The sequence below is a fragment of the Typopeltis vanoorti genome, chromosome 23 (assembly GCF_054136105.1).
Source record: "Typopeltis vanoorti isolate ZY-2024b chromosome 23, IOZ_Tvanoo_1.0, whole genome shotgun sequence".
Classification (NCBI taxonomy): Eukaryota; Metazoa; Arthropoda; class Arachnida; order Uropygi; family Thelyphonidae; genus Typopeltis; species Typopeltis vanoorti.
Window position 1 is genome coordinate 97,268,890 of NC_143571.1, and position 27,867 is coordinate 97,296,756.

The 27,867-nt window shown below is 35.8% G+C and overlaps 1 protein-coding gene across 1 annotated transcript in view; it reads left to right on the forward strand.

The window, feature by feature from the left end:
* The window catches only part of Cbl (E3 ubiquitin-protein ligase CBL), a gene marked incomplete at its 3' end in the record, with an annotated part of 439,016 nt that overhangs the window by 113,528 nt on the left and 297,621 nt on the right, over window positions 1-27,867 (forward strand). The window contains exon 6 of the mRNA XM_090412949.1: window positions 26,125-26,292. Coding sequence (XP_090269075.1) covers window positions 26,125-26,292 — 168 coding nt within the window. The remainder of the gene's footprint in view (window positions 1-26,124; window positions 26,293-27,867) is intronic.

Consider the following 27,867-nt stretch of genomic DNA (forward strand, 5'->3'; position numbering starts at 1 on the left):
GATAACTATTTTTATCAACAATAACAAGTTTAATTTCTGATCACATAATTATACATATCACTTGAAATCACAAGATTCATTTATGAAAGGTAATTCTTAGTCTTTCTCAATCACTCAACTTGGTTTCTATTGAATTCTCTCGCACCTACTTAGTTGGACCTTCAGCAAGCATACTTTATAATTCAAATATCAGGACGTTATACCTATAACATGAAATCGTTAGTCGCGCTTTACATTCCTAATTTAGCATCAATCAAAATACAACATACATGTATACAAATATATCTCTCAGAATCTCATTCCTTTCAAACACTTAATCATAATCTAGGCAATTATATTTATACAATCCACCTCATTGTGTTTCAAACATTCCACTGATACGATAGCAGGAACATACTCTATCACAAAATTCAATCATAAGTACACATATAATCAATTAAAGAAATTTCAATAGCTCAATCTTTTCTCCAAGGGAAATCAACTGCGCTTATGCTTCACTCATTTGCGATTACACTCATTTACGAGAAATATTAACACTCTAAATACTATCTCCTTAAACTAGACAATTTAGCAGTTCGATAGGGAATTCTTTCTTTATTCACAAACAATAAATGAATGTATAGACTCACATGGATCTCTTCCTATCTTACATGTGTAATTCAGGCGTAAGTACACCTATAATTCATTAAAGAAATTTCAACAGCTCAACATTTTCTCCAAAGGAAATTAACTGCGCTCATGCTTCACTCATTTTGCAATTACACACATTTGCTCTAAATACTAATTCTTTAAACTAGATAATTTAACAGTACGATAGGGAATTCTTTCTTAATTCATAAACACTAGATGAATATGTAGACTCGCATGGGGCTCTTCCTATCTTACATGTGTAATTCATGCGTAAGTACACCTATAATTCATTAAAGAAATTTCAACAGCTCAACATTTTCTCCAAGGGAAATCAACTGCGCTCATGCTTCACTCATTTTGCGATTACACGCATTTGCTCTAAATACTATTTCTTTAAACTAGACAATTTAACAGTGCGATAGGGAATTCTTTCTTAATTCATAAACAATAAATGAATATGTAGACTCACATGGGTCTCTTCCTCTCTTGTATGTGTCTTCCGTCCTTCTTTCCTTATTCCGGTGCTTGAGTGGGGTTTCTCTCCTCTGTTCCGTGTTTTGGAATTCTCCTCGAAGCGACACCAACCACTGATGAATAGTCGTAGCAGCAGGCGGGATATAGGGTAGGTGTTCCGGCATCTTGAACTGCCCGGCAAAGGATTTCTGCATAGGCCTGGTTGCACTTATTCGACTACAGGACCTTTACGGCAAGATTTCTCCTTAACTATCGCCTCCGGATATCTTCGGCTGTGACTGGAACGACGTCAGTGGATGGGTCTCTCCACCCTCTCATCCGGAACTTACACCTCGGGTCCTCTCTCGTGGATGGTTCACTCAGGATGAAGAAAAGGAAGCCCGTCTCATCTTCAAACCAACCCTTTTATACACCAGAGTCCCTGCACCTTAGATTAAGTTTTTGGGACCCTTAGCATCCCCGTGCAAGTCTTGCTAGTAGTTTGGAGAATAATGTTTCTCGAAAATTCGTCGCCAATCTTACTTCCACCTTTTACTGCCTTAATCTTGCCTACAGGCCTTTCTTTTTGATTTGTGCTACGCCCCTTGCTGCACCTTGAAGGTCACCTGCGAAGGGTCTTGCAAACAATCTTCAAATGACATGCCAAATTTCGGACGATGCTCTTGGTTTCAATACCTACAACCCTTCTTAAGCAATGAGCGAGTTAATTCCCTTTGGGCTTATTTTGCTCTTTATACAGATAGCTTTACATAGGTGGTTAAAATATATATTTTTACAAAAAAATTCAGGTGAATTCCTACTATAAAAAGTATGTTTTTAGATAATTTATTTTGGCAACATCGAATTTTTACACTACTACATCAAATCTCATCCATATTATTATTATTAATGTGCTTGCACTTCCATGCAGTCTGAAGACTCATTGTGGGAAACCCAAACTATTCACACAATCTATCATACCTCTCCTTGAACATATTAAGAGACACACTCACAGCTGACTCTGGCAACCTATTCATCTCATTCACAACTCTCCAAGCAAAAAATGTAGTCCTCACATCCCCTACTCACCACTCCTTTAGTCAGCTTCCAGGGATGACTTCCTGTTCTAGTCCCTCTAGCAAAGTGCTGAAATATTTCCTGGTATCAATCCTATAAAATCTTTAACTAAAATGTTTCTATCATATCCCCTCTTTTTCTCCTTTCAACCAATTTCTGCAATCTATACACCTTCAATCTAACCTCATAGGGCACATAATACAGGGGCACATAATAATACTCACCATCTTGGTCACTCACTTCTGAATCTTCTCCACTGTTTCCTCATCCCCAAGAAATCCAGGAGATCAGACCTCAGCACAGTAATCCTTATGTGGACGTATCAAGTGAAATAACTTCCTTATGTCTACTTGTTAGTGTGTTCTTCAATAGCCAAGTAATATTATGAGCAACTTTAGCAATATATCCTCTAAGCTTTAACTCTCTGTCTATCACCACCCATAAATCTCTAGCTTCATTTACTTCCTGGAGTCCAGTTCCATGAATGTGGTACACAGCTTGTAATCTATTTATCTCCACACAACTTTATCTATTATTAATCTATTTATCTCCACATTAAACTGATATCCATTATCTTTTGCCCATACTGACAGCCTATTTAAATCATCCTACAAGCTTTCCACATTGCCTTGATTAACTTTCTATCTATTCTATTCTATCTTATATTATTCTATCTAATTTCAAATCATCAGCAAACAACTGATTATTTCTTTTCAAGTTATTTTGTATATCATTTATGTTTGAATTAAATAGTAGTGGTCCTAGCACTGAACATTGCTGCAGACCACTAGCCATCAGTATTTGCCTAGTTCTGCTCCTACATATACCACTTTTTAATATCTGTCCAGCAGCCACCCTTTCATACACATTACCAGTGTCATATCCATCCCCAGTTGTTCTAATTTGCTTAACAGAGTCCCATGTGGTATTCTGTCAAATGCCTTGTTGAAATCCAGCAAAATCATCGTGTAGCCATTTCCTTTATCCAGCTCAGCTGTTAGCTTATTACAAATAGTTAGTAAATTACTAAGGCATGACGTACCCTTCACAAAGCCATGTTGTCTCTCATACAATATCATATTCTTATCCACCCATTCTTAAATTTTTTTTTGCCAATTTTTCCAGTACTTTTACTACCACACCTGAGATAGTGATTGGTCTGAAATTTGCTACTACAGCCTCTTTCGACTCTACCAGAGCTGAGACTTAAATTAAAGATCCTAGTTAGAGGCATTGCCAGTTCCTTGCACATTCTTGAAAACCTGAGCTGATATCCCACCTAATATCACAACTGCATTTATGTTGATATTTCTGCAATATTCTAAGAACCTCTAATTCATCCACATCTGTTCCCACATTAGTGTCTGTCACATATCTTAAAGCAGTAACTTCACTTGGATGATATACTTTGCACAGTGGTCACTCATTAACTCAACTGCGTGCATTTTATCTGATTCTGTCATCTCATGACCATCACCATCACTCATTAAGGTTAATCTTCCATAGGAAATTCCAAAGAACTCTTAAGATTTCCTTTGGCTTGCTTGGCTAGATTCTTCTCATAATTTGATTTTGCCTTCCTTGCCATCCTGTTCACCTTTCTTGCCTGAGCCTTGTACTGTTCATGAGTTTGCTTGTCACCTTTCTCCTTATGTAACCTCTACAGCATTTTCTTCTTCTGCAATACACAGTTATGATATTACTCATCCATCTAACTCCTACCTAATTAATCCTTTTTACCTTAGATGTATAGAATTTAATATTGCTTCTCCTAGATGACCCTTAACTATTTCCCATGCCTGCACTACTTCCTCCTAAGCTTGTCAGTATCACCTGCCTTGTAGTTCCACATATACCCCCTTGAAGGAATAATCCTCGTGTTTTACAATCTCCCATGTCAATGCTGCATGGTCATTTTTGCCAATCAGAGGCAATGTGCCACCTTGCCACAGTACTCTAACTCCCGTAATCCCTCCATCACATGCTGCATTAAGTGATTATCTCTCAGTAGGTGTATAAATTCTATTTCCTTCCTGTCATGATCATTCTGCTAGTCTATATCTCCATAGATGAAGTTCCTCATAATAATCACTTGACCTGTACTCGTACTAATTTGCCAATGCATGACTTTCGGATCATCTGTGGACCCTCTTCCTCCCTTTGCATATAGCAACAACCAGCTGTATATTTTGTTTTATTGGATTTGATCTCACACCAGGCTGCTTGAAATGAACAGCCAATCTCCTGTCTATCTCCTATTCGTTTTGGCTGCAGTTTATCCAATATCATCAACTTTACCCCCCCCCCCCCCCATCATCCTATTTTCTCTGTCTTCCCTGAAAATACTAAACCCATTGCATTCCATTCCTGTAACTACATCATTTGCTGGTAGCCAAGTTTCATTAATGTCTATAACATTAGGCGAGGTTGCATTAACCGATGTCAAAAAGTACTTCCAGTTGTTCCTGATACTTCTGGCATTAGTACGAGGGTGGTCTGAAAAGTTCAGTCTTAATAAATAAATGTATAAAAGAAACTAATAAATGTATTAGTCTCCCTTAAGACTAATACATTTATTCCAGCTATGCTCCAGCACCATTATCCCTGTAGTGGTTCTCATTAAGATCTGCAAAATACCCCTCTACAGCTGCAATCACCTCTTGATTCGAAGAAAAATGCTGCCCAGCGAGGAAGAGTTTTGGGAAGAGATGGAAGTCAGAGGAAGCCAAATCTTGGGGGATAGGGTGGATGTTCAAACCATTCATAGTGCAGATCCCTTAATTTACACATTGCCAAAAACACCTTTGTGGGAAGGTGCATTGTCCTGACAAAAGATGATTTTTTTCTTCTGTAAACCGGGTCTTTTCTCACAAACTTTTTCATCTAGTCTGGTTAAAAGATTGGAATAATATTCCCCAGTTATTGTTTTACCCTTCTCAAGATAATTAATAAACAAAATGCCTTTAGCATCCCCAAACACCGATGCCGTGACCTTTCCCGCTAATGGAACCGACTTTGTCTTCTTTGATGCTGAACAACCAGCTTCTGTCCACCGTTTTGACTGCTATTTAGATTCTGATATGTAATATGGTGAATTCAAGTCTCATTCCATAGTAATAAATCGACACACAAAATCAGTTTTATTCTTGTTAAAACGCTCCAAGCACTGTTCAGAGATTTTCATGTGAGTGCGTTTTTGATCTACTGTGAGCAAGCGCGGCATCCATCTTGCACAGAGCTTTTTCATTTGCAATTCTTCATACAAAATATATCATACGCATTCTTCTGAAATGCCTACAGTCAGCAATTTCATGCACTTTGACTCACCAGTCATCCAATACCATATCGTGCACTTGATCAATGGTTTCTGGTGTTGTTACACTTTTTGGACGTCCTTCATGTGGATCATCTTCAAGGCTGGTATGGCTACGTTTAAACTTGGCAGCCCATTTCTTAATTGTCAAAAATGAAGGAAAAGAGTGCCCATAAACTTTTATGAACTTTGGAATTTCTTTTGGCATTAAACCTTCTTTTACAAAGAATTTTATAACTGCACGATACTCAATGTTATCCATTTCAGACAGCTGTATAAAACAAACTACTTGATATAATGATTTGCAATTTCACATGAATGCTTATGACAGATGTCCCAACTTAGAAAAAAAAAACTTGCCGATAGTCTTGCCATCTATGGTCTAGGCCGAGAACTTTTCAGACCATCCTCTTATATAGAAAGTGAAGCATCTCTTAAGACTCCAATCACTTTTACTTCCTGATTGCCTATCCTCTTCAGTATTTTTGCTTGAGAGACTTGATTCCACACTTCGTCATTCTTGCACTCACTTGCCTTATGGGTGCCTTCATACAAACTTCTGCCCCAATTGCTTAAGTTTTCCTGAATTTCTGCTTCGGTATGCTTGGTGAACAAAGCTCTCTCTAGGCACCTAACACCAAAACCATCAGAATTATAAAAATCCTTCTTTCTTTCGAACACAGAATACACAAATCCTACATATCTTCTGCACAGTCTACATGTTGATTCATTCTGCTATCAATGCTGTCATCCTTATTTCGCATCTATCATAATGCGCTAGAGATTTGCAGTCTTCACCTTCTCACTCTTTAATTTTATTTTGTTTAACAACTCCTTTCCATTCTCCCTCATAGAATACTTTTTGTCTCTCAGATCATTTGTGCCAACCAAAACAATTAGCAATTAGATCTTTCGCCTTACCTTTTTTCATCTTTATGGCATGACTAATGTCATGAAAGAGATTTTTTGTGAAATAATCTGCAAGAATAGAAAAATCACAACTCCTTGGTGGACCCGGGAAGTTACAGAGGCAGTCAAAGAAAAAAAGAAAGCATATCAAAAGTTCCTGTCAAGTATGTCACCTTGTGCTCTTAGAAAATACAAAGAAAAATGTAAGAAAATAAGCATCATGTAAAATTAGCTAAAGACATGGGAAAACTTTGATAAGAACACTGAAAATAAATATCAGGAAGGGGGTAAAATATTCTGCAGGCTATTGTAAGAGCTCAGAATAGGTTCCATCTATTCACTCCACTAATCTTTCTCAGAATTCTCATATATGTAGCCTCCAGTCTCTGATCAAGTGTTATATTTCTAACCCAGCTCTCAGATCCATAAGTTAAAATTGGTTTGAACACTGTCTTGTATATATCTAATTTAGTGCTTTGATTAATTTCTTTCTTATAAATTTATTCAGCTGACTTCCTACCATATCAGCTTTACTCTTTCTGTTGTCTATTTCCATATTTAATTTACCATCTACACTAAATATTGTGCCTAAATAACCAAAATGTTTTATTTGTTTTATAGGCACACCATTCAGGATTCAGTTGATGTTTTCAATGTTTCTGCCTATTTTCATTGTCTTTGTCTTTTTATTGCTGATTTTCATGCCAAAACTATTACAAAATTTTTTCATTTAGTCATGGAATCTTGCAGACTTGTACTGGATTTATTCAGAAGTAAAACATCATCTGCATAAAGTAAAAAGCTAAGATTATCACCAATTTTTATAATTTGTAATTTTCATAATTGATACCACCTCAAATATGGGAGCAGTATTCCATGGATGGGCAGATTTGGGTTTTGTATAGAGTTAGCAGCTGTGAAGGTGTGAAATAGTGTCTTGTGCAAAAAAAAGTACACCAAATTTTTTGGCGGCTGCAGAAACTATAGTTGAAAAATATTACTGAAGGTAAGAGGGGGATGTGAACTCTTTCTTGTGAGTGATCAAACAGCACTGAGTTTTAGTGGTATTGAAGTTTAGAAGGTTGTTCTTGCCCCACTAGGATATAGCTAGGAGATCTGAATTCAGGTCACTTGTCATGGTAGATCTTCCTATCCCAATGGCTTTAAGGCCCACAACCTTCCAAGCATGTTTTGATTTCGTAACCGAAGTACGAGGATAGGATGGTCACCCCTATGCCTGTAAGTATTCTTGGCTGTATCCCTGTGTGTTCACGGGGCCGGTTTGCCTGCTTGCGGGATGAAAAACCCCAGATAAACTGGCAGAAAAAACCCTGCTGTCCATGCCCAAGACTGGCTAACTTGGCTACTTGGCTATGGCTGAGGAAGATCCTTAAGCTCCTCACATCGGTGACGGGAATCGAACCTAGGACACTCCTTCCCCAGGCATGTGGTTGCGAAGCGCAAAGCCACTAGACTAGCCGCGCAGACTCATGGTATATCTTGAGGATTCTAATACTTGAGCACTACAAGGTTTATCAAATGAAAAGGAGGAATGGAGTGTACTGTCATCAGAAAAGCTAAAGATAGGATTGGAAGTCTGTGAGAGTAGATCATTTATATTCAAGAAGAAGAGAGTGGGTGAAAGAACAGAACCCTGGAGTACTCTGGCATTGGTTTGGAAATCTGAGGATAGTAAACTGTTCACCAAAACACATTTTATGTTGTGTCCATACACAAGAGATCAGTTGATCAACCTATAGTACATTAGTACTGGGTGGTGGGTTGAGAAAGGAGGAACTTGTTTACATTTGATTTAAATGATTATATATTGTATTCCTTGGGAAACACAACAGGGGGGAAGACTGTACCACAATACAGCAGTTGCAGGGATGAAGAAAGATGAAAAGAAGCTTGTTCTGTTTGTTTCAAGGTTTGCTGTGAAGGAATGTTGAGCAGGAGCTGCACGTGTTCCAACGAGCTTAGTACTAAGTGAGGGAATTATTGATGTTATTTCAGATCAGCATTTACCATGGAAATATTTGTAGAATATGCATATTGTAGAAACCAAATGTCTGTGCAAACTTGGGGGGTGGGTGGGTGGGGTGGAGTGAGTTGGTAAGAGATGGGTCATTAATAAGTCTAATTGCTCTCCTCTGTATTGAGTCAAGCTCTCACATATGGGGTGTGGGAGCTTTTAGGGGCCCCCCCCCACCCCATATGTGAGAGCAGTATTCAATAGCTGGGCAGATTTGTGTAATGTTAACAGCTGTCTGTTCAGGCATGAAATATCTTGAGCAAAAGAGAAATCGTAGTTTCTTTGAAGCTGAGAATGCAATGGTTGTGATGAGTTTATGCCAGGAGAGGTTTGATGTTAGGGTAATTCCAGGAGCGATCAGTTAGTGGGCCCCATGCCAAATCCAATCAAATGCTTTTGATATGTTGAGGGCAACCACGTGAGTTTCTTAAAATTTCTCCATGGCCTGAGTTCAGAGGTGGGTGCTGAAATCAACATCAGCAGTAGATCACGAGTGGCAGAATCCATACTGCTGGTCAGTTGGTATGACTCTAGGTAGTTCAAGAGTTGGTTGTTGATGACCTTTTCCATAATTTTAGAGAGAACAGAGATGAGAGCAATTGGATGGTAGTTCATTGATTTACTTTTATTACCTTTTTTTCTGATGGGCTGGATGTGGACCTGTTTCCATGTTGTAGGGTAGATGCCAGTTGAATAGATTGAAGAGGTGATACAGGATCGGTGTATGTTCTGGGGCACAATTTTTTAACACAATATGTGGGATACCATCATGATGAGATGCCTTGTTTTTGTTCAGGTTATTAGTGATTCTTTGGGATTTCTTTTTGTTGGAAGACTGTGGAAGATATGAAAGAGGCCATTCTTGTTGGAGTGGAGGGAACTTTCCCCAGGTCAAAGTTCCCCTCCATGTGCATCACATTATGAAGGAAAGTGGTATTAAACTATATATATCAAGATTGGACATATTAGTCTCAGCTCTTTACTTTATGCAGTTGATATTTATTCTCCTAAATAAATCGAGGACAATTCTGCAGGATTCCTTGAACAAATTGAATAACTGCTGTAATAAATTTGGCACGAAAATCAACATTAAAAAGAAAAAGACAATGAAAATTGGAGAAATATTGGAAACATCAACTGCATCCTGAATGGAGAATCAATACAAGGAGTTTTAATAAATGTAGATATTTCATCTATCATTTATTAAAACTAGTAAAACGGCACTTAAAAGTTCATACTGGTGAGCAACCATTCACTTGCGACCTATGTGAAAAGAAATTTACATATAGCCACTATCTTTAATGAAGACAAATTAAATTTGGAAATAGCAGAATTAGCAAAGCTAGTAGGAAGTCAACTATATAAATTTATATGGAATAAGAGAGAGATTAGTCAAAACACTATACAAGCCAGTGTTGAAACTAATTTTAACGTATTGATTTGAGAGCTGGATTAGAGATAAAACTCTTGATCAAAGGCTGGAGACCACAGAGATGAGTCTTGAGAAAGATAAGGGGACTGATCAGTGGTAGCATCATATTAAAAATGAGGATATTAGGAAAGAACTTTACATTGTTAGCATTCAGAAATGTGTTAGTAATGCTAATCTCAGATGGTTGGCCACTTAAACAGAATGGAGAGAGGAAAGATTATCTAAACAAGTTCTTTGCCAGGTTGGCTGGAAAGATGCAGAGGAAGACAAAAATGTAGGTTGATTGATACAGTAAAAAGTGATAAGATCTAGAAATATTGGATTGTTGACAGATAACAGGCTAATCTGGAGGAATTTTATATATATATATATATATATATATATATATATATAGTGAAACCTGCGGGGTATCACATAACTATAGAATAACACGTATGCCACAGTAAATAATTTTTTATTAAGTAAATATTTTGTCTTATGTATCATAAGACATCATCAGTACAACTAATGAATAACAATAGAAATTTAATTAAAAAAAACAGTAGTGCACATGCTTAAATTGAATTCCCTTTAACCCACAAAATATACAGTCACATGTTTCTGGATTAAAAACTACTGGGCTGAAATTAAAATTACTTAAAATTAAATTTGAATTTCCATTCCAATTTGAAAAAAGGATCAAGACAAGGATGCATACTCTCACCATTACTATTCAGCCTTTACAGTGAAGCTATAATGAAAAGATCTCTAGAAAAGTGGAATATGTAGATGACACAGTGATAATAGCAACAAGCGAACATGAATTAAAATCCATCCTAAATCAATTAGAATGGGAAAGCCTAAGCCACGGTTTTACAAATAAATCAATATAAAACCAAAATGGGGTGCTTAAGGGTCAAAGCTGTATAACTGAGAGGAGACCTCCATATAGCCTTTAAAGGAATGCAGAGAACCGACCAGGGCTTCTGACCTAATGTCCAATCCTCACCTTCTCGTGGTGCACCCTGTTGGGTATCTACTTGGATACTGAACGAACCAGGATGGGCTGTCAATTTGGGATTTAGCCGACCAAATTGTGTTATTGGTTAAACTAAAATAAAAAAATGATGGTACGACATGACAAAATTTCATGCCGGCTGGGGCGTCACCCGGGTTAAACAAGGCCCCCGTTGTTTTCGCCAGGGAACCATGGCGAACAGCGAAAAGTCAGCTACTGGAACAAATCTGAAAACAAACCCCAACTCAACATCACCAGAGTTAAAGATCAGTACTATCAACATAAGAAGCCTGAATGGCAAAGAAATGGAGCTAGCAGAGGAATTTGATAAGTACCAGATCGACATAATAGGGATGACTGAAACAAAAAAGACCAAAACTGGTGAGATCTTACTGAGCAATAAATACAAAATGTTATATTCAGGAAATGAAAGACAAGGGAAAGGAAGAGTAGCCATAGTATTCAACACAAAATACGAGGCTAATCTTCTTGAATGGCAGTCAGTCTCAAGTAGAGTAATGTGGGCAAATATGAGAATGGGGAACTGGACAATGAGACTTATTTGTGCCTATGGTCCCACAGAAGGTTCTACTAAGGTAGAAGTGGAGGAATTTTTTGACGCTTTAGAAAAAGCAACTGACACAATGAAAAAGGAAAAGTTGGTCCTTGTTGGTGATCTGAATAGCAGAGTAGGAAATGATTGTGAGACATACAAAAATATTTTGGGAAAATTTGGAGTAAAGAGCAAAGCTAATAATAAGGGCAAATACCTGTTGGATTTCTGCTCGGGACATGGACTGGTTATTACTAACACCCATGTTCCAACATAAAAATGTGCACAAATTCACATGGAGAGAAGAGGCAAGGAATAAGAAAAATCTCATTGACTATGTTATTGTTGATAGTGATGTTTTCTTCCTGGTGCAGGACACCAGCGTGTACAGAGGATTTGAAATTGGAAGTGATTAGTCTTGAGCAGGATAAAATTGAATTTCATATTGAAAAGAATAATATGTAAGAAAGTTTTAAAGCGAATAAAAGTTTAGCAGCTCTCAGATGTGAACTGTAGACTAAAATACACAAAGATTATTGAAGAAAAAATGAAAGAGTTTGAGAACAGGAATCAAACCTTGGAGATTCAGTGGCAAACTCTGAAGGAAACATTGATTCTGCCAGAGAGGCATGTGGTCAGGTTGTGTGCAAGGATAAAAAAATCAGAACTCCCTGGTGGACACAGGAAGTTAAAGAGGCAGAATTGAAGGAAAAGAAGAAAGCATATCAAAAGTTCCTGTCAAATAAGTCAGCTTGTGCTCTTAGAGAATACAGAGACAAATGCAAGAATGCTAAACACTGTGTAAAACTAGCTAAACAAAAATCATGAGAGGACTTTGGCAAGAATATAGAAAATAAATACCAAGAAGGTGGCAAAATATTCTGGAGGTTGTTGAAGAAGCTTAGGAATGGAGGAAAGAGTGCTGTAAAAGGAGTTAGAGATGATAAAGGTGACATGAAAACGGAAGAAAAAGATATCCTTGAAGTATGGAGTAATTACTTTGAAAAACTGCTAAATGAAACAAGCAGTGATGACAGCACAGTGGTAAAAAACACTGACCCGGCATGCAGTCAGGAATACATAACCATACTTGAAGAAGAAAAAGCCATCAAAGGCTTGAAATGTGGAAAGGCAGCATGAGTAGATGATATTCGACGAGAAATGCTGAAGTATGGTGGTATAAGAGTCTTACAGTGGCTGCAGTGCATAGTTCAGAAAGCCTGGACAGAGGGACGAATTCCCGATGATTGGAGTAGAGCTCTCATAGTACCCATATATAAAAGGGGAAATAAAAACTGAATGTGAGAATTACAGAGGTATTTCCCTACTGAGTGTTCCTGGCAAGATCTATGCAAATATACTTGAGAAACGGTTGTGAAGAATTGTGGAAGAAAAGCTTGGTGAAGAACAAGCTGGATTCCGACCAAATAGAGGCTGTCAGGATCAGATCTTCACTTTACGACAAATAGTCGAGAAAGCATGGGAATATAACAGAGATCTGTATTTAAGTTTTGTCAATTTGGAAAAGGCACATGACAAGGTGCCAACTGAGAAGCTATTCAATACGCTACAGTTATATGGTGTCAATGGGGCATTATATCAAGCAATACTTAGTCTTTATTTGAGTTGTAAGTCAGCAGTTAGAATTGAAGGAAGTACAGGAAGATGGTTTAATGTTTAAATCTGGTGTGAGACAAGGATGTACATTATCCCCTCTGTTATTCATTATCTATATGGATCACATTATGATGGAAAGTGGTATTAAAAATGATATCAAAATTGGAGATGTTAATGTCAGCTTTTTGCTTTATGAGGATGATGTTATACTTCTAAATAAATCTGCTACAAGTCTGCTAGATTCTCTGACTTAATTGAATAGCTGTTGTAATAGATATGGTATGAAGGTCAGCAATAAAAAGACAAAGACAATGAAAATAGGCAGAATCATTGAAAATGTCAACTGCTTTGTGAACAGAGAACCTCTGGAACAAGTAAAACATTTCAGCTACTTAGGCACGATTCTTAGTGAAGATGGTAAATTAAATATAGAAATAGACAACAGAATCAGCAAAGCTGGTAAGGTGGGAAGTCAATTGAATAAATTCATATGGAATAAGAGAGAAATTGGTAGGAACACTAAATTAGCCGTATACAAGACATTGTTCAAACCAGTTTTAACTTATGGATCTGAGAGCTATGTCAGAAGTAAAACACTTGACCAAAGACTAGAGACCGCAGATATGAGAGTCCTGAGAAAGATTAGAGGCGTGAATAGATGGCATCAATGGCAATATCATATTAAAAATGAGGATATTAGGAAAGAACTTTGTATCGATATAATGTTCCATTTACACCATATAACTGTAGCGTTTTGGAGAGCTTTCCTCTTGGCACTTTGTCCTATGTTTTTTAAGATTTTTTTTAGCTTTTAAATATCCTCTGGCCAAAGCCCATTAGATGTTGGAGTCAAAAACATTCTTGATCAATTTTATATCTTTCGATCATGCAACCAGTGTAAAAATTGTATTGGATAAAATCCATAAAATGAAAGAATGTGTACTTATTGCATTCAGATCAATTGCAAAGACTAGAGAAAGCTTTGCTAGAATCTGAGCAACAACTTTGTATCCTCTTAAGTAGCTAAAAGGAGCTATTTTACTTTCTCATACCAGTGCCTTAGGATTATGGACTGATTACATCCATTAGGAGATGTTAGAACACTCTTCCACCCTCTTTTGTGGATCTTTCTACAAGAGAACAGGTTGGGGGTTATGGTGTTTCTTCTGTTTAAGCTTATACTTTGGCTGTTACTCATTTTGTTGTTTCTTTCAATGATAACATAGATGATTTAATAATTGAATATTTATTTATTAATTCTGATATTTTTGCTAAAGTTAAATAGGCATCCTCAGGCAAACCATATGCTAGTATAGATACATGCATACAAGCACATCAGAGAGACTGAGAAAAGAGGAAAATTAAGGAAGCCTAAAGTCCTAATTAGCACCAACTATAGAGCATGAAAAAAAAGAAAGAAAAAAATTCTGCGACATGGTTACCAACCTCCTTCTAGGGGATGATACTTGAAGAAGAATAGAGCGTGAGTGTGCTGGCTGTTGGGCAGTTTGCCTGTGTTTGAGAGTTTTCGATATGAGAGGCACCATGATGCAACCATATTTGTTGAGATTGGTTAGTTCATTAGGGCAATCAGGCAATCAGCCCAGTGGCAAAGAACACACAACCACCTGGTATTTTTCCTCTTTTCTCAATCTCATGTATGTATACCTCAGAATATTGTGCCTCTGATGATGCCAACTTAACTTTGGAATGAACATTGGGAACATTACCTGCACTGTACATGATAGTATTTCTTCATAGGAGGTTTGCATTCCATCTTGCAGCTTCTTACTGCCTCAGCTAAGGAATCACCTATTCTGTCATCAGTCTACCTGCATCTGTTTAATACATGCAGAGCACTCTGTATTTTTTTATTCTTCTGTACTGAATCATCATTTGTAAGGAAAGGTCAGCAACTGGATCTGGCCATGGAGAAGTTGATTTCCTTTTGGGCATCTTCTTCTTCTTTGAGTGCCATCTCCTATCTGAGGTTGGCAACCACCTTGGCAAATTTTGAGCGATTCTCAGCTATTCTGAGCAGTCTCTCAGAGTTCATACCAGTCCATTGTCTGATATCTGCCAGCCAAGATTTTCTTCGTCTTCCTTGTCCTCTTCTTTCATTTATCTTCCCTTTTATAATCAATTGAAGTATCTTATATTTTTCATTACGAAGTAGGTGACCAAGATATGCAGTTTTCCTTCTTTTTATGGTATCTAAAAGTTCACGTGATTTCCCCATTTGTTCTAGTACTTCCTGATTGGACGTTTTTGCTGTCCATGGGATTTTTAACATTCGTCTGTATAACATCTCAAAGGCTTCAAGTCTTTTTATTGATGTTGTCTTCAAGGTCCAAGTTTCTGCACCGTACAGCAGTACAGACCATACATAGCATTTAACCATGCGTGCTCTAAGTTTAAACTGCGGTTACACAGTGTCGATTTCATCAAGAGAAAATTTTTTCTTGCCATTTCAATTCTAACTTTTATTTCCATATCTGGATTGCAATCTTCATTTAACCAGCATCCGAGATATTTAAACTTTGCCACGCTTTCTATTTGTTTCCTATTTAAAGAAAGTGCTAAATTAAGAATTGGTTTCTTACTTATTACCATGAATTTAGTTTTGGCGATATTTATTTTTAATCCCATTTTTTCACTCTCTGCATTTATTAGTTCCAAAAGATTTTGAAGATCCTGAATATTGTCAGCCAGAAGAGCTGTATCATCGGCATATCGGATGTTACTGATGATTTCACCATTTACACTAATCCCTTCCTTTCTTCCTTCCAAGACTTTTTGAAATATGGCTTCTGAGTAGACGTTAAAAAGAAGAGGTGACAGTACACATCCTTGCCTTACTCCTCGTTTGATGTTAATGGAGTCTGTAATAATGTCATCAACTTGAACAGATGCCTTTTGGTTCCAATATAAGTTTTCAATGATCCTGATGTCTTTACCATCTAATCCAATTCTTTTTAATAGTACAATCATTTTAGCATGTTGGACTTTGTCAAATGCTTTCTCGAAGTCGATGAAGCAAATGAATATTACCTTGTTTTGGTCAATACATTTTTGAAATAAGATCTGAGAACAGAAAAGGGCCTCTCTTGTTCCCAAGCCATTTCTAAGGCCGAATTGGGTATCACTGATGGTGTCTTCACATTTTCTGTATATTCTTTTTTGAATTATGTTCAGAAACATTTTGAGAACGTGACTCATTAGGCTGATCATTCTATAGTCATTACAAGTTTTCGCATTTACTTTTTTAGGTAGCTTGATGAAGGTCGACTGTAACCAGTCTTGAGGGATTATGCCTGTATCGTAGATCTTATTAAATAGCTTTACTAATATGTTAATGTTGTCACCTTCTAATAACTTTACTATTTCTGCTGGTATTCTATCTGGTCCTAGGGCTTTACCATTTTTAGCTGAGTTTAATGCACATTCTACCTCTGATTTTAGAATGCATGGACCTTCCATATGTTCATAAGTATTTTCTGGGTTCTGTCTGTTATCAGTAAAGAGTTCTTCTATATATTTCACCCATTCTTGTATTTTGTCATCCTCTTTGGATATAATTTCTCCCTTTTTGTTTCGAAGGATACAGAATTGTTTTTTCTTATATATACCTGAGGTCTCTTTCATCTTTTTGTGTAGATTAAAATTGTCATGTTTTTCCTGTAGAATTTCTATTTCTTTACATTTTTCATTCATCCAGATTTCTTTTGCTTTTTTGATCTTGTGTTTAATAATTTTCTGAACTTCTGTATATTTTGTTGGATTATGATTTTTATATGATCTGCGTTGATCCATGAGAGAAAGAATTTCATCAGTCATCCAATCTTTCTTTTTTACTGCTCTATTAGGACATAAGGTATTGGTACATTTCTCTATGAAGACAGATTTCAATTTGTCCCACGATTCATCAACCCTCATGATGTCATCATTCTTGATAAGTGCTAGCTCTTGATTCAGATCTTGACTCAATTTGCTTCTTATCTCTGTGTTTTTTAATTTTCCCAAATCAAACCTTTTTTGTTGATGTTTCTTAAGCATAGCTTTCAGTCCAAGTTGTAACTCTGCCACCAGTAGGTTATGATCAGAAGCAATATCTGCACTAGGATAGGTTTTTGTACTCTTTATAGAACTTCGAAATCGTTGATTAATTAGTAAGTAATCAATTTGGTTTCTGACTATATTCCCATTATTATCCTGTGGTGATCGCCAAGCATACAATCTTCGAGGTGGTAGCTTAAACCATGTGTTTGTGATTATTAGCTCCTCTTCCTGGCAGAATTGAAAAAGACAGTCACCTCTCTCATTTCTTGTGCCCAGTCCATGTTCGCCAACTACATCTCCACTTCTACCTTTCCCAACTTTAGCATTGAAATTACCCATGACTATGTTAATATCATGCTTTTTTGTGTTTTTCATTAGTTCTTTTAATTGATCATAAAATTCTTCAATCTCGGTATCACTCTTGTCAGCAGTAGGGGCATAGACTTGTATAAGATTAACATCTAGTGGTTGTCCTTTCAGTTTTAATAACATCTTCCTATCTGAGTAAGGGATGAAGTTCAACAGTGACTTATTGATATCTTTGTTTATTATTATTCCAACTCCGTTTTGATGGTTGTTTTCACAACTTCCAGAGTGATACATTGTCATGTCATTGACTTGAGTTTTGCCTGATCCTGGCCATCTAACTTCACTCATTCCTAAAATTCCAATTTCAAGTCTTTTCATTTCTTGGATAGCATTTCTTAGCTTACCTGCTTCATACAAGGTTCTGACATTACAGGTTCCTAGTTTTACTGAGTGCACCATGTTGAGCCCGGGGATTCTTCTCACCCCTGTCCCATTTAAGGGACGCCGGTAACTCGGGGCCATTTGTGTAGATTTGCTCGCCATGGTGGTTAGTCGGGAGAGAGAATAGAGCAGTTGTTTCTCCATTTGCTTTCTGCTCTGCAGTATTACAGACGTACACAATAAACTGTATTGCCATCTGCAATTTTCTAATCACAAGCTTTACCGTCATCATGAGACTTCAATGTTGTGTCAGTACTGACAAAGCTGCTTCCCTTTGCCAGAGGAGTGAATCCTTTATTTTTCCTTGTAACCCTAGGCAGGGGCCCTAACCGGGTACTGACAGCCGGAGCCAGCTGAGCCCGGGTTGTTTATAGAGGGCATACTTTTGGGCATACTTAACTGATTTCAACACCACTACAGAGGCAATTGTTATTCGCCTCTCAGTAGGGCTTCTTATTACCATGTTTCATTTCTCTCTCACTTGATATTTTCCAGACAGTCATTCTGATTCTGCATGTCCAACACATTCTTCTTTATGGAAGATTTAATTGGTTAGGAGTTGGACCATTGCATGACTGCTGTATTAATTTTGCATTCTGATCTAGTAGGATTTTAAAAAAAAAGTTCTGTTCACTTTGGTGACTAAGCATTTCTGCATTTTGAATGTGTGATCTTCTTCTCTCCTATGGTCCTAAATGGACCATTGGGGCATTCATGGCTGATAGATGATGTTCTTTGTTCATCTATCAGCCATGAATGCCCCAATGGTCCATTTAGGACCATAGGAGAGAAGAAGATCACACATTCAAAATGCAGAAATGCTTAGTCACCAAAGTGAACAGAACTTTTTTTTTAAAATCCTACTAGATCATTATCAACCCACTTGATAATGGGTTGAGTCCACTAAGAAGAAAGGTTCTCCACTTATTGCGATCTTTAGGCATCTCGATCATGACTCTATAGCTGGGTAGATGAGAATGTTCTTTATCCAAGTACTTCTTGGTCTGCCTCTAGGTCTTTTTCTTCCTATATATCCATTCAGAGCTAAATATGGGAGTTTATGAGGGGCCATTCTCTGAATATGACCAAACCATCTAAGTTGATGCTTAATGATTGTCTATTATATTATCTAATAAGTTTATATCTATTCTGACTTGATGATTATTCTTATGTTGCATCCAGTGGGCGTTATTAATTTTTCTAAGGCATTTCATTTCAAATGCTTGAAGTTTCTTGATTGGTTGTTGAGTTAATCTCCAGGCTTCTGAAGCATAAGTAGCCGTTGGGATAATAATTGTTTTTTATAATTTTAGACTCGTTGGGAATTTTTTTATTTTTCCATATTTTGTTTAGTTTATTCATGTTGGTCCAACCTAGGTTTAGCCTGTGTTTTACTGTTTTCATATTGTTGAGGTTACTAGATATATGACTGCCAAGATAAACATATTTATTAACGTGTTTGAGCAGGTGATTTTTGAGATTTATAGAAATATTTTCTTTTTCTCTACCTATCTTCATTATTTTTGTTTTATGATGATTTATTTTCATACCATAAGTTTTACAAGATCATTTAAAATATTAATAGTTTTTTCTAGTAGTGGTTTAGAATCTGCTAAAATAATAATATCATCTGCGTATTTTATGTGATTAATGTTGGTACCATTGATTTTTACACCTGGTTCATTAGCTATGGTTTTACAGACTACTTCTAGGAAGATGATAGAGTTGAGGTAAGAGAAGACATCCCTGCATTACACCTTTCTCGACTCTGAAATCCTCAGTTTTAATGTTGTTCATTTTAACAAAAGCTTTGGTGTCTTCATAATAATTTGTAATAAGTGTTAAAATATCAGAATCCATTTTTATGTTTTTTAGGATAGTGATAACTGTCAGACACTAATTTGTTTCTATTAACTGAATCCAAGGCTTGCTTAAAAACTATAAAACAACAGTATATGGGCAGGTTGTATTCCCAATATTTTTCTGCTATATTATTAATGGTGAAGATATGGTCAATAGTGGATCTATGTGCCTGAATCCTGCTTGGTTTTCCTGTATGATTTTTTTTTTGTAAGCACCTGTGTTCTCTTTTGTATAATTCGAATGAATAGTTTATAACTATGACTTAAGAGTGTTATGGGTCTATAATTTTCATATATTCTTTTGTCTCCTTTTTTTGTGAATTGGTTTAATAATTCCTGTTTTCCAGTCAGTTGGAATTACTCCAGTATAAAGAATTTGATTAAATAAATTCATTAAGAAATTAATAGCTTGCCACCATATTTCCACAGTTCTATAGATATTTCATCTTTACCCGTAGCTTTTGAAAGTTTCATTTGGTTTATTGCATTTATAATTTCTGTTGGAGTTATAGGCAGTGCCTTTTCATGTATAATCTTTTTTGCTATACTTTCTTCCTGTTCTTTTTGAAATAATGTTTGATAGTAGTCCTTCAAAATTATTTTAATATTTTGTATTGACCCAGTTTCTAGATTGTTTTTATCTTTCATTGTTTATGGTTTATTTTTATAGATCTTAGTTAATTCTTTGATAATTTTGTATACCATTTTATTATCATTTCTTTTATTAGCTTCTTTGCACAGTTTTGCTTTTTCCTCCAACCAGTTATTTTTGGCAGATATGCACATTCTATCAATTTTGTTTTTAAGATTCCTATGTTGTTTAATTTCTTCTGTATTTTTTATATTTAATATATGCTTTGCTGCTCCTTTTTCTTCTAAAGTATTTAGAATTTCAGGGGTTATCCATTTATGATTTGGTCTTGATCTTGTACCAAATATGTTTCTTGCAGTACTTGTAACAATTTTTTTACCTTGATTCCATGTATTTTCTATACTGTCATAGGATAATCTTCCAATCTTATTTCCTATTAGTATCTGATAGTTATCTTGCATAGATTTCTCTTTCAGTTTTGACAGGTCCACTTTGTTGATAGGAGCTCGTGATTTACAATACTTGAATTTTAGTTAAATTTTTGCTGCAAGCAGTTCATGGTCAGTGTCGAAGTCTAGAGTTTTTAAAGTTCTAACATTTTGCACTGATGATTTCCAATTGCGTTTTGATTAGAATGTAATCAATACATTTCTTTATTGTATCATTTGGTTAAGTCCATGTGTATTTGTGTGGAAGGTCTATGGAAAAAAAAAAGATCTTACAGATAAATAGATTATTTGCTTTACAAAATTCTAATATTCTTTCTCCTCTTTCGTTTCTGTTATCAACTCCAAACCTGTCATCACATCCTCCATGCCTGGGGTGAACTTCCCAATTTTGGCATTAAAATCTCCCATCACTATTAATATATTCTTTCTTTCTTATTGGTCTTGTCTATTAGATCTTACAACTTATCATAAAAGGTATCGATTTCTTCATCTTCATGTGACTGGTCTGGGGCATAGATTTGAATTATTGTAAAGTGAACATTTTTTTTTCTTTACCTTTTAATCTGATGGCAATCATTCTTGGGCCATGTGGTTCTATGGCCATGACTGCATTTTGTAGACTATTATTCACTAAAATGGTGACTCGTTCTTTATGTATAGTGTCCTCTCTGCCTGAGTAGAATAGTTTTCCTGAATTTAGATTTATAACTCCTTCTCCTGTCCAATGGGTTTCAGCCAAACCTATAATGCCCATTTAATCCTACCAAGTTCTTTTTCCATCAAATTTATTTTCCCAGGTTTTAACAGTGTTCTTATATTTAAGGTTAAGAGATGCAAAACTCTATTGGCTGACCACATACTAAACTTCTTGACTGCTCCCTGTGATCTAGGATCAGTTGTGTCGGTTTCCTTGGACGCAGTAACATTCTCTTGACACAGTGGAGACTCCTGATTCATAGGGTTGAATGGCAGATGTTCTTTGTTATCCTCCTCTAATCATCTTGGTCTCTTGTTCTTGATGTCAGTTGAGAAAGGGAGGAATTGTCCATTATTTGATGTTGTCAGTCCATTTTAATCGATGTTGGTCCCTAACCCTTGATCCTGGAACGATTCCTTCTAGTGTATGCTTTGGAATGCTATTAGCCCTCTCCACATGTCCGAACCATTTCATCTGTCTTCTTCTGATGACTGTCAGAATATTTTTCCTTTCTATTAAATTAATCAGTTTCCAAACATTTTCATTGGTTTTATGAGCAGTATAGGGAATTCTCAAGTCTTCTGTAAGTTTTCATTTCAAAAGTCAGGAGTCTCCTCTCATCTTCCCTCAATTAAAGTTCAGGCATTACAACCATACAAGAGGATAGAATTCACCAAAGTGTCAGTTAGTCTTAGTCGGGTTGTGATTGCTATTCTGTTATCTCCACAATGGTTTTAACTTTTGTAGGGCAACAGTTGCCTTAGCAATTTGGTATTTAATGTCGGTTTTGGAGCGACCATCTTAACTCAGCGTGCTTCTTAGATAAGCGAAGTTGTTTACATTTTCAATTTGTTTATTGTCGATTTGTATCTTTAAGGGTCCAATGTCTGATTTTGAGGTTATTTCAAACGTTCTTCATACTTTAACTTAAAACCAAGAAATATGCCTCTTTTGCATCACTGTAGACTACATAACCACCACTTCTACACCAGGTAAGTTACTAATCTCTTATTGCTGTTTTTTAAGACATATTCATAACATAGACATAATATACATAGACATAGACATAAGTTCAGTGATCTTAAATACTTTTCTATTCAGGTAGAACCAGGCTTATTTTTATTTTTTTATAGATGTGACATATTTTTATTTTATTTATTTATTTTTATATGGATGGATTTTTCTCTCATTAAAAAATAGCCAACTGTTCGATCCACTGATGGATAAAATCATCTTCTGGTTCATTGTTAGTTACATTTACTGTATGAGGCCTGTTTATATGGAGAGGAGAGTGACTTTATATTTAACCAGTCACATTATTGCCTGTAAAATTTTCTGATAGCTTTCTATACTTAATGAATGACTCCAGTATAGTAGGCTTCAACTTGAATGTAAGAATCAGTAGATTGAAATAGAAATAACTATTATTATAATTATGGCTATTATAGCCTGTTTTTGTTTAGGAGTGTCCCTTATTTTAAATACATTGGCTGTTATTACTCAAAAAAGTGATATATTTTAGGGCATTTGGGTGGGTATAGAAGGCAATTATAGCAGAATAAAAGAGGTGGAAAAATTTTGTACATACCTTGTTTGAATACTAGGATGTCTTCCAATTTCATGATCCTGCTGAAGGTTGTTTATAACGAGGGGGGGGGTGTTTTGACACAGGGAAAAATAACTATGGTTAATTTGCTATGGGCAGAAAACTTGATTATAAGATAGACTTTGTAATGAGAGTTACACTGTAGTATACCTACTGGTTGGTGGCAGAGGAATATTTTGTGGTTCCTTTAAACTAACACAATAAATCATATAATATTTTATTTTAGAAATACAGTTTACTGTTATTTCTACATGATCTTTGCCACATGAAAAGAGAAAATGTGGTTTCATAGAATTTCTTGGTCAGCTTAAACCCATTTATTTTCTTAATAGAGTACATGTGCAAAAATACATGTATTTTTCAATTTCTCCAGCTTTGTACTGACACCCAGTAAACTTGTATTAAAAAGAAAGAGAGAGAAAGTTCTCCCACATCACAAGACTAATAAGACCATACTTAGTGTGTGCAGATTTGTCATCTGTGTTCCAAGGAGATAGAATTGTTAAAAAAGATCCAGTAGCAGTAACTGAGATGATACTTGCTCTGTGGAATTACATCTATGAGGACGTGTTAATGGAATGTAGTCCTCGGAGTTTGAGGAATAGATAGAGAAGAGATATGATAGAAATATTCAAGTTAGTAAAGGGGAAAAGATCATTAAATACAAATGAGATTTTGCAGCTTATGGGGTGGAGCAGAATTTGGGATCATTCCTGGAAGATGAGAAAGGGTGTGATCAGGAAACGTGTGTGTGTGTGTAATTAGCAACCATTACATGTTGCGAGTGCATCCTCATTAATATATTCAAAGAAAGTTTTTTTTTTTTTGTTAGAAATGAAAGTTAAAATTTTTAAATAATTTGAGATTGGAAAGTCGATGCATATCCGAACTATAAGAGAATATGGACTTCTAGTAATTAGGGCCATCAGGCAATCAACCCAGTGGCAAAAAACACACAACAACCTGGTATTTTTCCTCTCTTCTCAATCTCACTTACTGATGTAAGTATACCTCAGAGTAGTATTTCTTCATAGAAGGTTTGCATTCCATCTTGCAGCTTCTTACTGTACACAGTAAGAACTTTATTTCTCTAGTAAGGAAAATATTTTTCCAGCATTCAATTTTTAAATTAAATCTACCAAGTAGTGAATATGTTAGCATTTACTCTACAGAAGTTTAGATAACTTGTCTATCCTTGAAATAATTGTTTACAAGTTATATATATATATATTTATGAAGAATTAAATGACTAGAACTAAAATCTCGGTTCTAGTCATTTAATTCTTCATAAAACTATGTATGTTAACTGAGTCAATGATCATTCTGTCATATATATATTGTTATTAGGATTGACTCGGGATGTATATCCCGAGTCAATCCTTTCTTGCATATATATAAATTGGTTGTGCTGTTCCAATCAACTTGGTGTTGACGTTCTTCGAGGTTAGAGTTGGCAGAGAAAAGAACATGACTGGAAAGGGTGCTCGCTCATGTCTGGCCAAAATGAGGTCGACCACAGTCGCACATAACTTTATAAACACCAGGAAAATGCAGTTGGTTGTGTTTCGGTTTTGGTCGACTCAGAAAAGAACGAAGTTTTCACAGAGTTGTATAGTCAGTCTTTATGTTGAATTTCTTCATAATCCTAGATAGTTTTGGGGTAAGAGAGCTAATCAACGGTAACTGTATGTGAGTGACAGGGTTGGATTCATCTTCTTGTCGAGGTTGTTGGCATGGTCTCAAACGTTTAGTGATGTTACAAGATGAATATCCATTATTTAAGAAGGTGTTTTTCAGGAAGTTAAGTTCTGTCTGAAGGTCTTCTGTGGAAGTAAGACATCTTGCATGATGGGCAAGGGTTGAGATGATGGCAAGTTTTTGAGGAGGGAAGTGATGAGAAGAGGCATGCAAATATCTATCAGTGTGGGTGTTTTTTCGAAAAATTGAAAATTTATGACAGTCAGGTAATCTACTGATCTTTAGATCCAAGAAGGGGAGAATGCCGTTAATCTCTAGTTCTGATGTGAATTTAATGTTCTGATGTTGATTATTTAAATGGTTTAGGAAGTTTTGTAGTTCCTTTAAACCATGTTCCCAGATAAGGAAGACACATCTATGTAACGTAACCACAGTTTTGGTTTTAAAGTAGCTATAGAAATAGCTCTCTCTTCAAAATCTTGTAAAAAGATGTTAGCTAAGACAGACTGGGGATAGAGGGCTGCCCATAGCTAACCTGCTTGTTTGTTTATATATTTTATCTTCGTAGCAGAAATAGCTGGAATTAATGCAGTGTGTTAGTAGAGCAAATATTTTCTTAGAAACCTTGTCCTTAAGAAGAGTCAGAACTTCATCTGTAGGTACATTTGTAAAAAGAGAGATGATGTCAAAACTCGCCATTCTGTCAGAGTCTTTGAGATGTAAATTTTTTACTTTTGAGATGAAATCTTCAGAGTTTTTGATGAAGGAGGAGGAATTGCCAACTAGATGTTTTAAGGAAGCTGCAAGATATTTAGACAGATTGTAAGTAGGTGAGTCAATACCTTCCACAATAGATCTTAAAGGAGTGTCAGCCTTGTGGATCTTAGGCAGGCCGTACAAATGAGGAATGAGGGAATGGAGAAAGCGGAGAGAATTTGAAAGTAAGGATGAATTTGAAAGATGAATTACAGAATCCAAAGAAATAGTTCTGGACCCTTCACACATGAACAACAATCTGAGCTACAATTTGCCTGATTCCCATAGCGCAGTAATCCAATACTGGCGCTCTCTAAAATTAGCTGTCACACACACATTCAACTCATGCTAACAATAGCACGCGGTCACCTATTCAAATATGACTGTTACTATTCTTCTTCTTTTTATTAAGCTGGAAAGTCCATGTTTTTTACCTTGTTAGTTTTATAAGTTTTGTATTATTTCTTACTCACCTGAAGAAGAGGGACACTGATGAAACTAGTTGTGATTTATTAAATTTTTTTGTGTTGTACTTTCTCTGGTTCTAGTCAGTTAAATATTAATTTTATTAATATATATATATATATATATATATATATATATATATATATTTTTTTTTTTTTTTTTTTTTTTAACAAGGACTCTGAAGGTCAAGGATGCCCTTTTTGTAGAGCTGAGATTAAAGGTACAGAACAAGTAGTTGTTGATCCATTTGATCCAACTGGACGAACATTCAAAAAGAATGATGCTGCTCATGTTTCTCATATTGGGAACCTTGTAGATATTGATGATGATGAGACTTTAGAGGTAACTTTTTTTTTTATGTTTTTCTTATAAAATATTTCTACCTAATTCATTGTGAGGAATTTATAGAGACAGAAACACACATGTGGAGGAATTACTTTACTTAGTTATGAAAATAATACTCGACAATTCAACTTCTGTATTGAGGTCATCATCAGGAAAATATATCTATGAACAGGGCACAAGCTACACAAACGTAAAATAAATCTAAATGCTTTGTTAATCGTTTACCCTAGCCTGATCTCTGCTGAAAAAAAAATAACAAAAAATTATACACAAATATAATTAACAAAAAAAAACTTTTTTCCCCCATATAAGTACAATAATATACAGGTGATAAAAAAAAATAATAAAAGTTCCATAGGGGAACTAAAACAAATCTCTACATGTAGCCCTCTTATATTAAGATTTTTTTCTTGTTTGGATTCTGCCATCATGTTTGGGATGCTATATAGGTTGTAGATGGGTCCTCCAATTCTAGGAATTACCAGTCCATTATTCTTGTTGAGATTTTTGTTTGGGCATTTCACAAGCTTCCTTGAACTTCCTTTCAAACCAGGTTTTGATGCAGTTTAAGGACTTAGTGCCTTTCCATTTGATTCCGTGAGATGTTTGAAGTGCATGGTCTGACAGGTCTGTTTTATCATAGTATAAGAAAGAATATTTTTACTTAAAATTATCACTTTTACATATTTACTTCATAATTTATTGGAAGTTGTTATTTATTATTATAGCTACATTATTATTATTATCTGAGACCTTCAGAGAGTCAAGGACTCATCGAGAGAGGCTATAAATCCCACACCAGCTGCCATACCTTCCTTTAAATTCACTCACACTAAATACACTAACAGCCCCTAAAGACAAACTATTCCACTCACTCACTCACTGCTCTGTGAGAGAAAAACCTAGCTCTTATCACTTTCTTGACTGTGAACAAATTTAACTTCTATGGATGCCCCCGTGTTCTCTCCCTGCCTTTCATATAATGAAAAATTTTATCAGATTCTGACTACACCTATTCAGAAGTTTATAGACCTCTATCATATCACCCCTCTTTCTCCTGTTAACCATTATGTAATATAAATACTTGCAATCTGTCCTCATAATCTAAATCCCATAATTTGGATATAATTTTTGTAACTTTTTTTTGCACCCTTTCCACAGCTTCTTTATCCCTTTGGAACCCAGGAGACCAAATCTGTGCACAATAATCCAGGTGCAGTCTTATCAAGACCTTATAAAGAGGTAAAATGACTTCCTTATCCTTACATGTCACTGTTCGCTTCAACATTGCAATTATCCGAGTTGTATTTGCAACTTTTGCTATGTGACCTTTGAACTTCAAATTCTTATTCACAATTACATCAAGATCCCTAGCCTCATCAATTTCTTGTAGCATAACCCCGTTAATATAATGTGCCACTGAAAATCCCATCAGGGCAAAGTGCATAACTTTACACTTTCTAACATCAACTGGTACCATTACTGGCTACTTAATTGGTAACTAATCTCACCATTAACTGGTAGCCATTTTTGTTTGCCTAAATTTTCAGCCTATTCAAATAATTTTGTAAG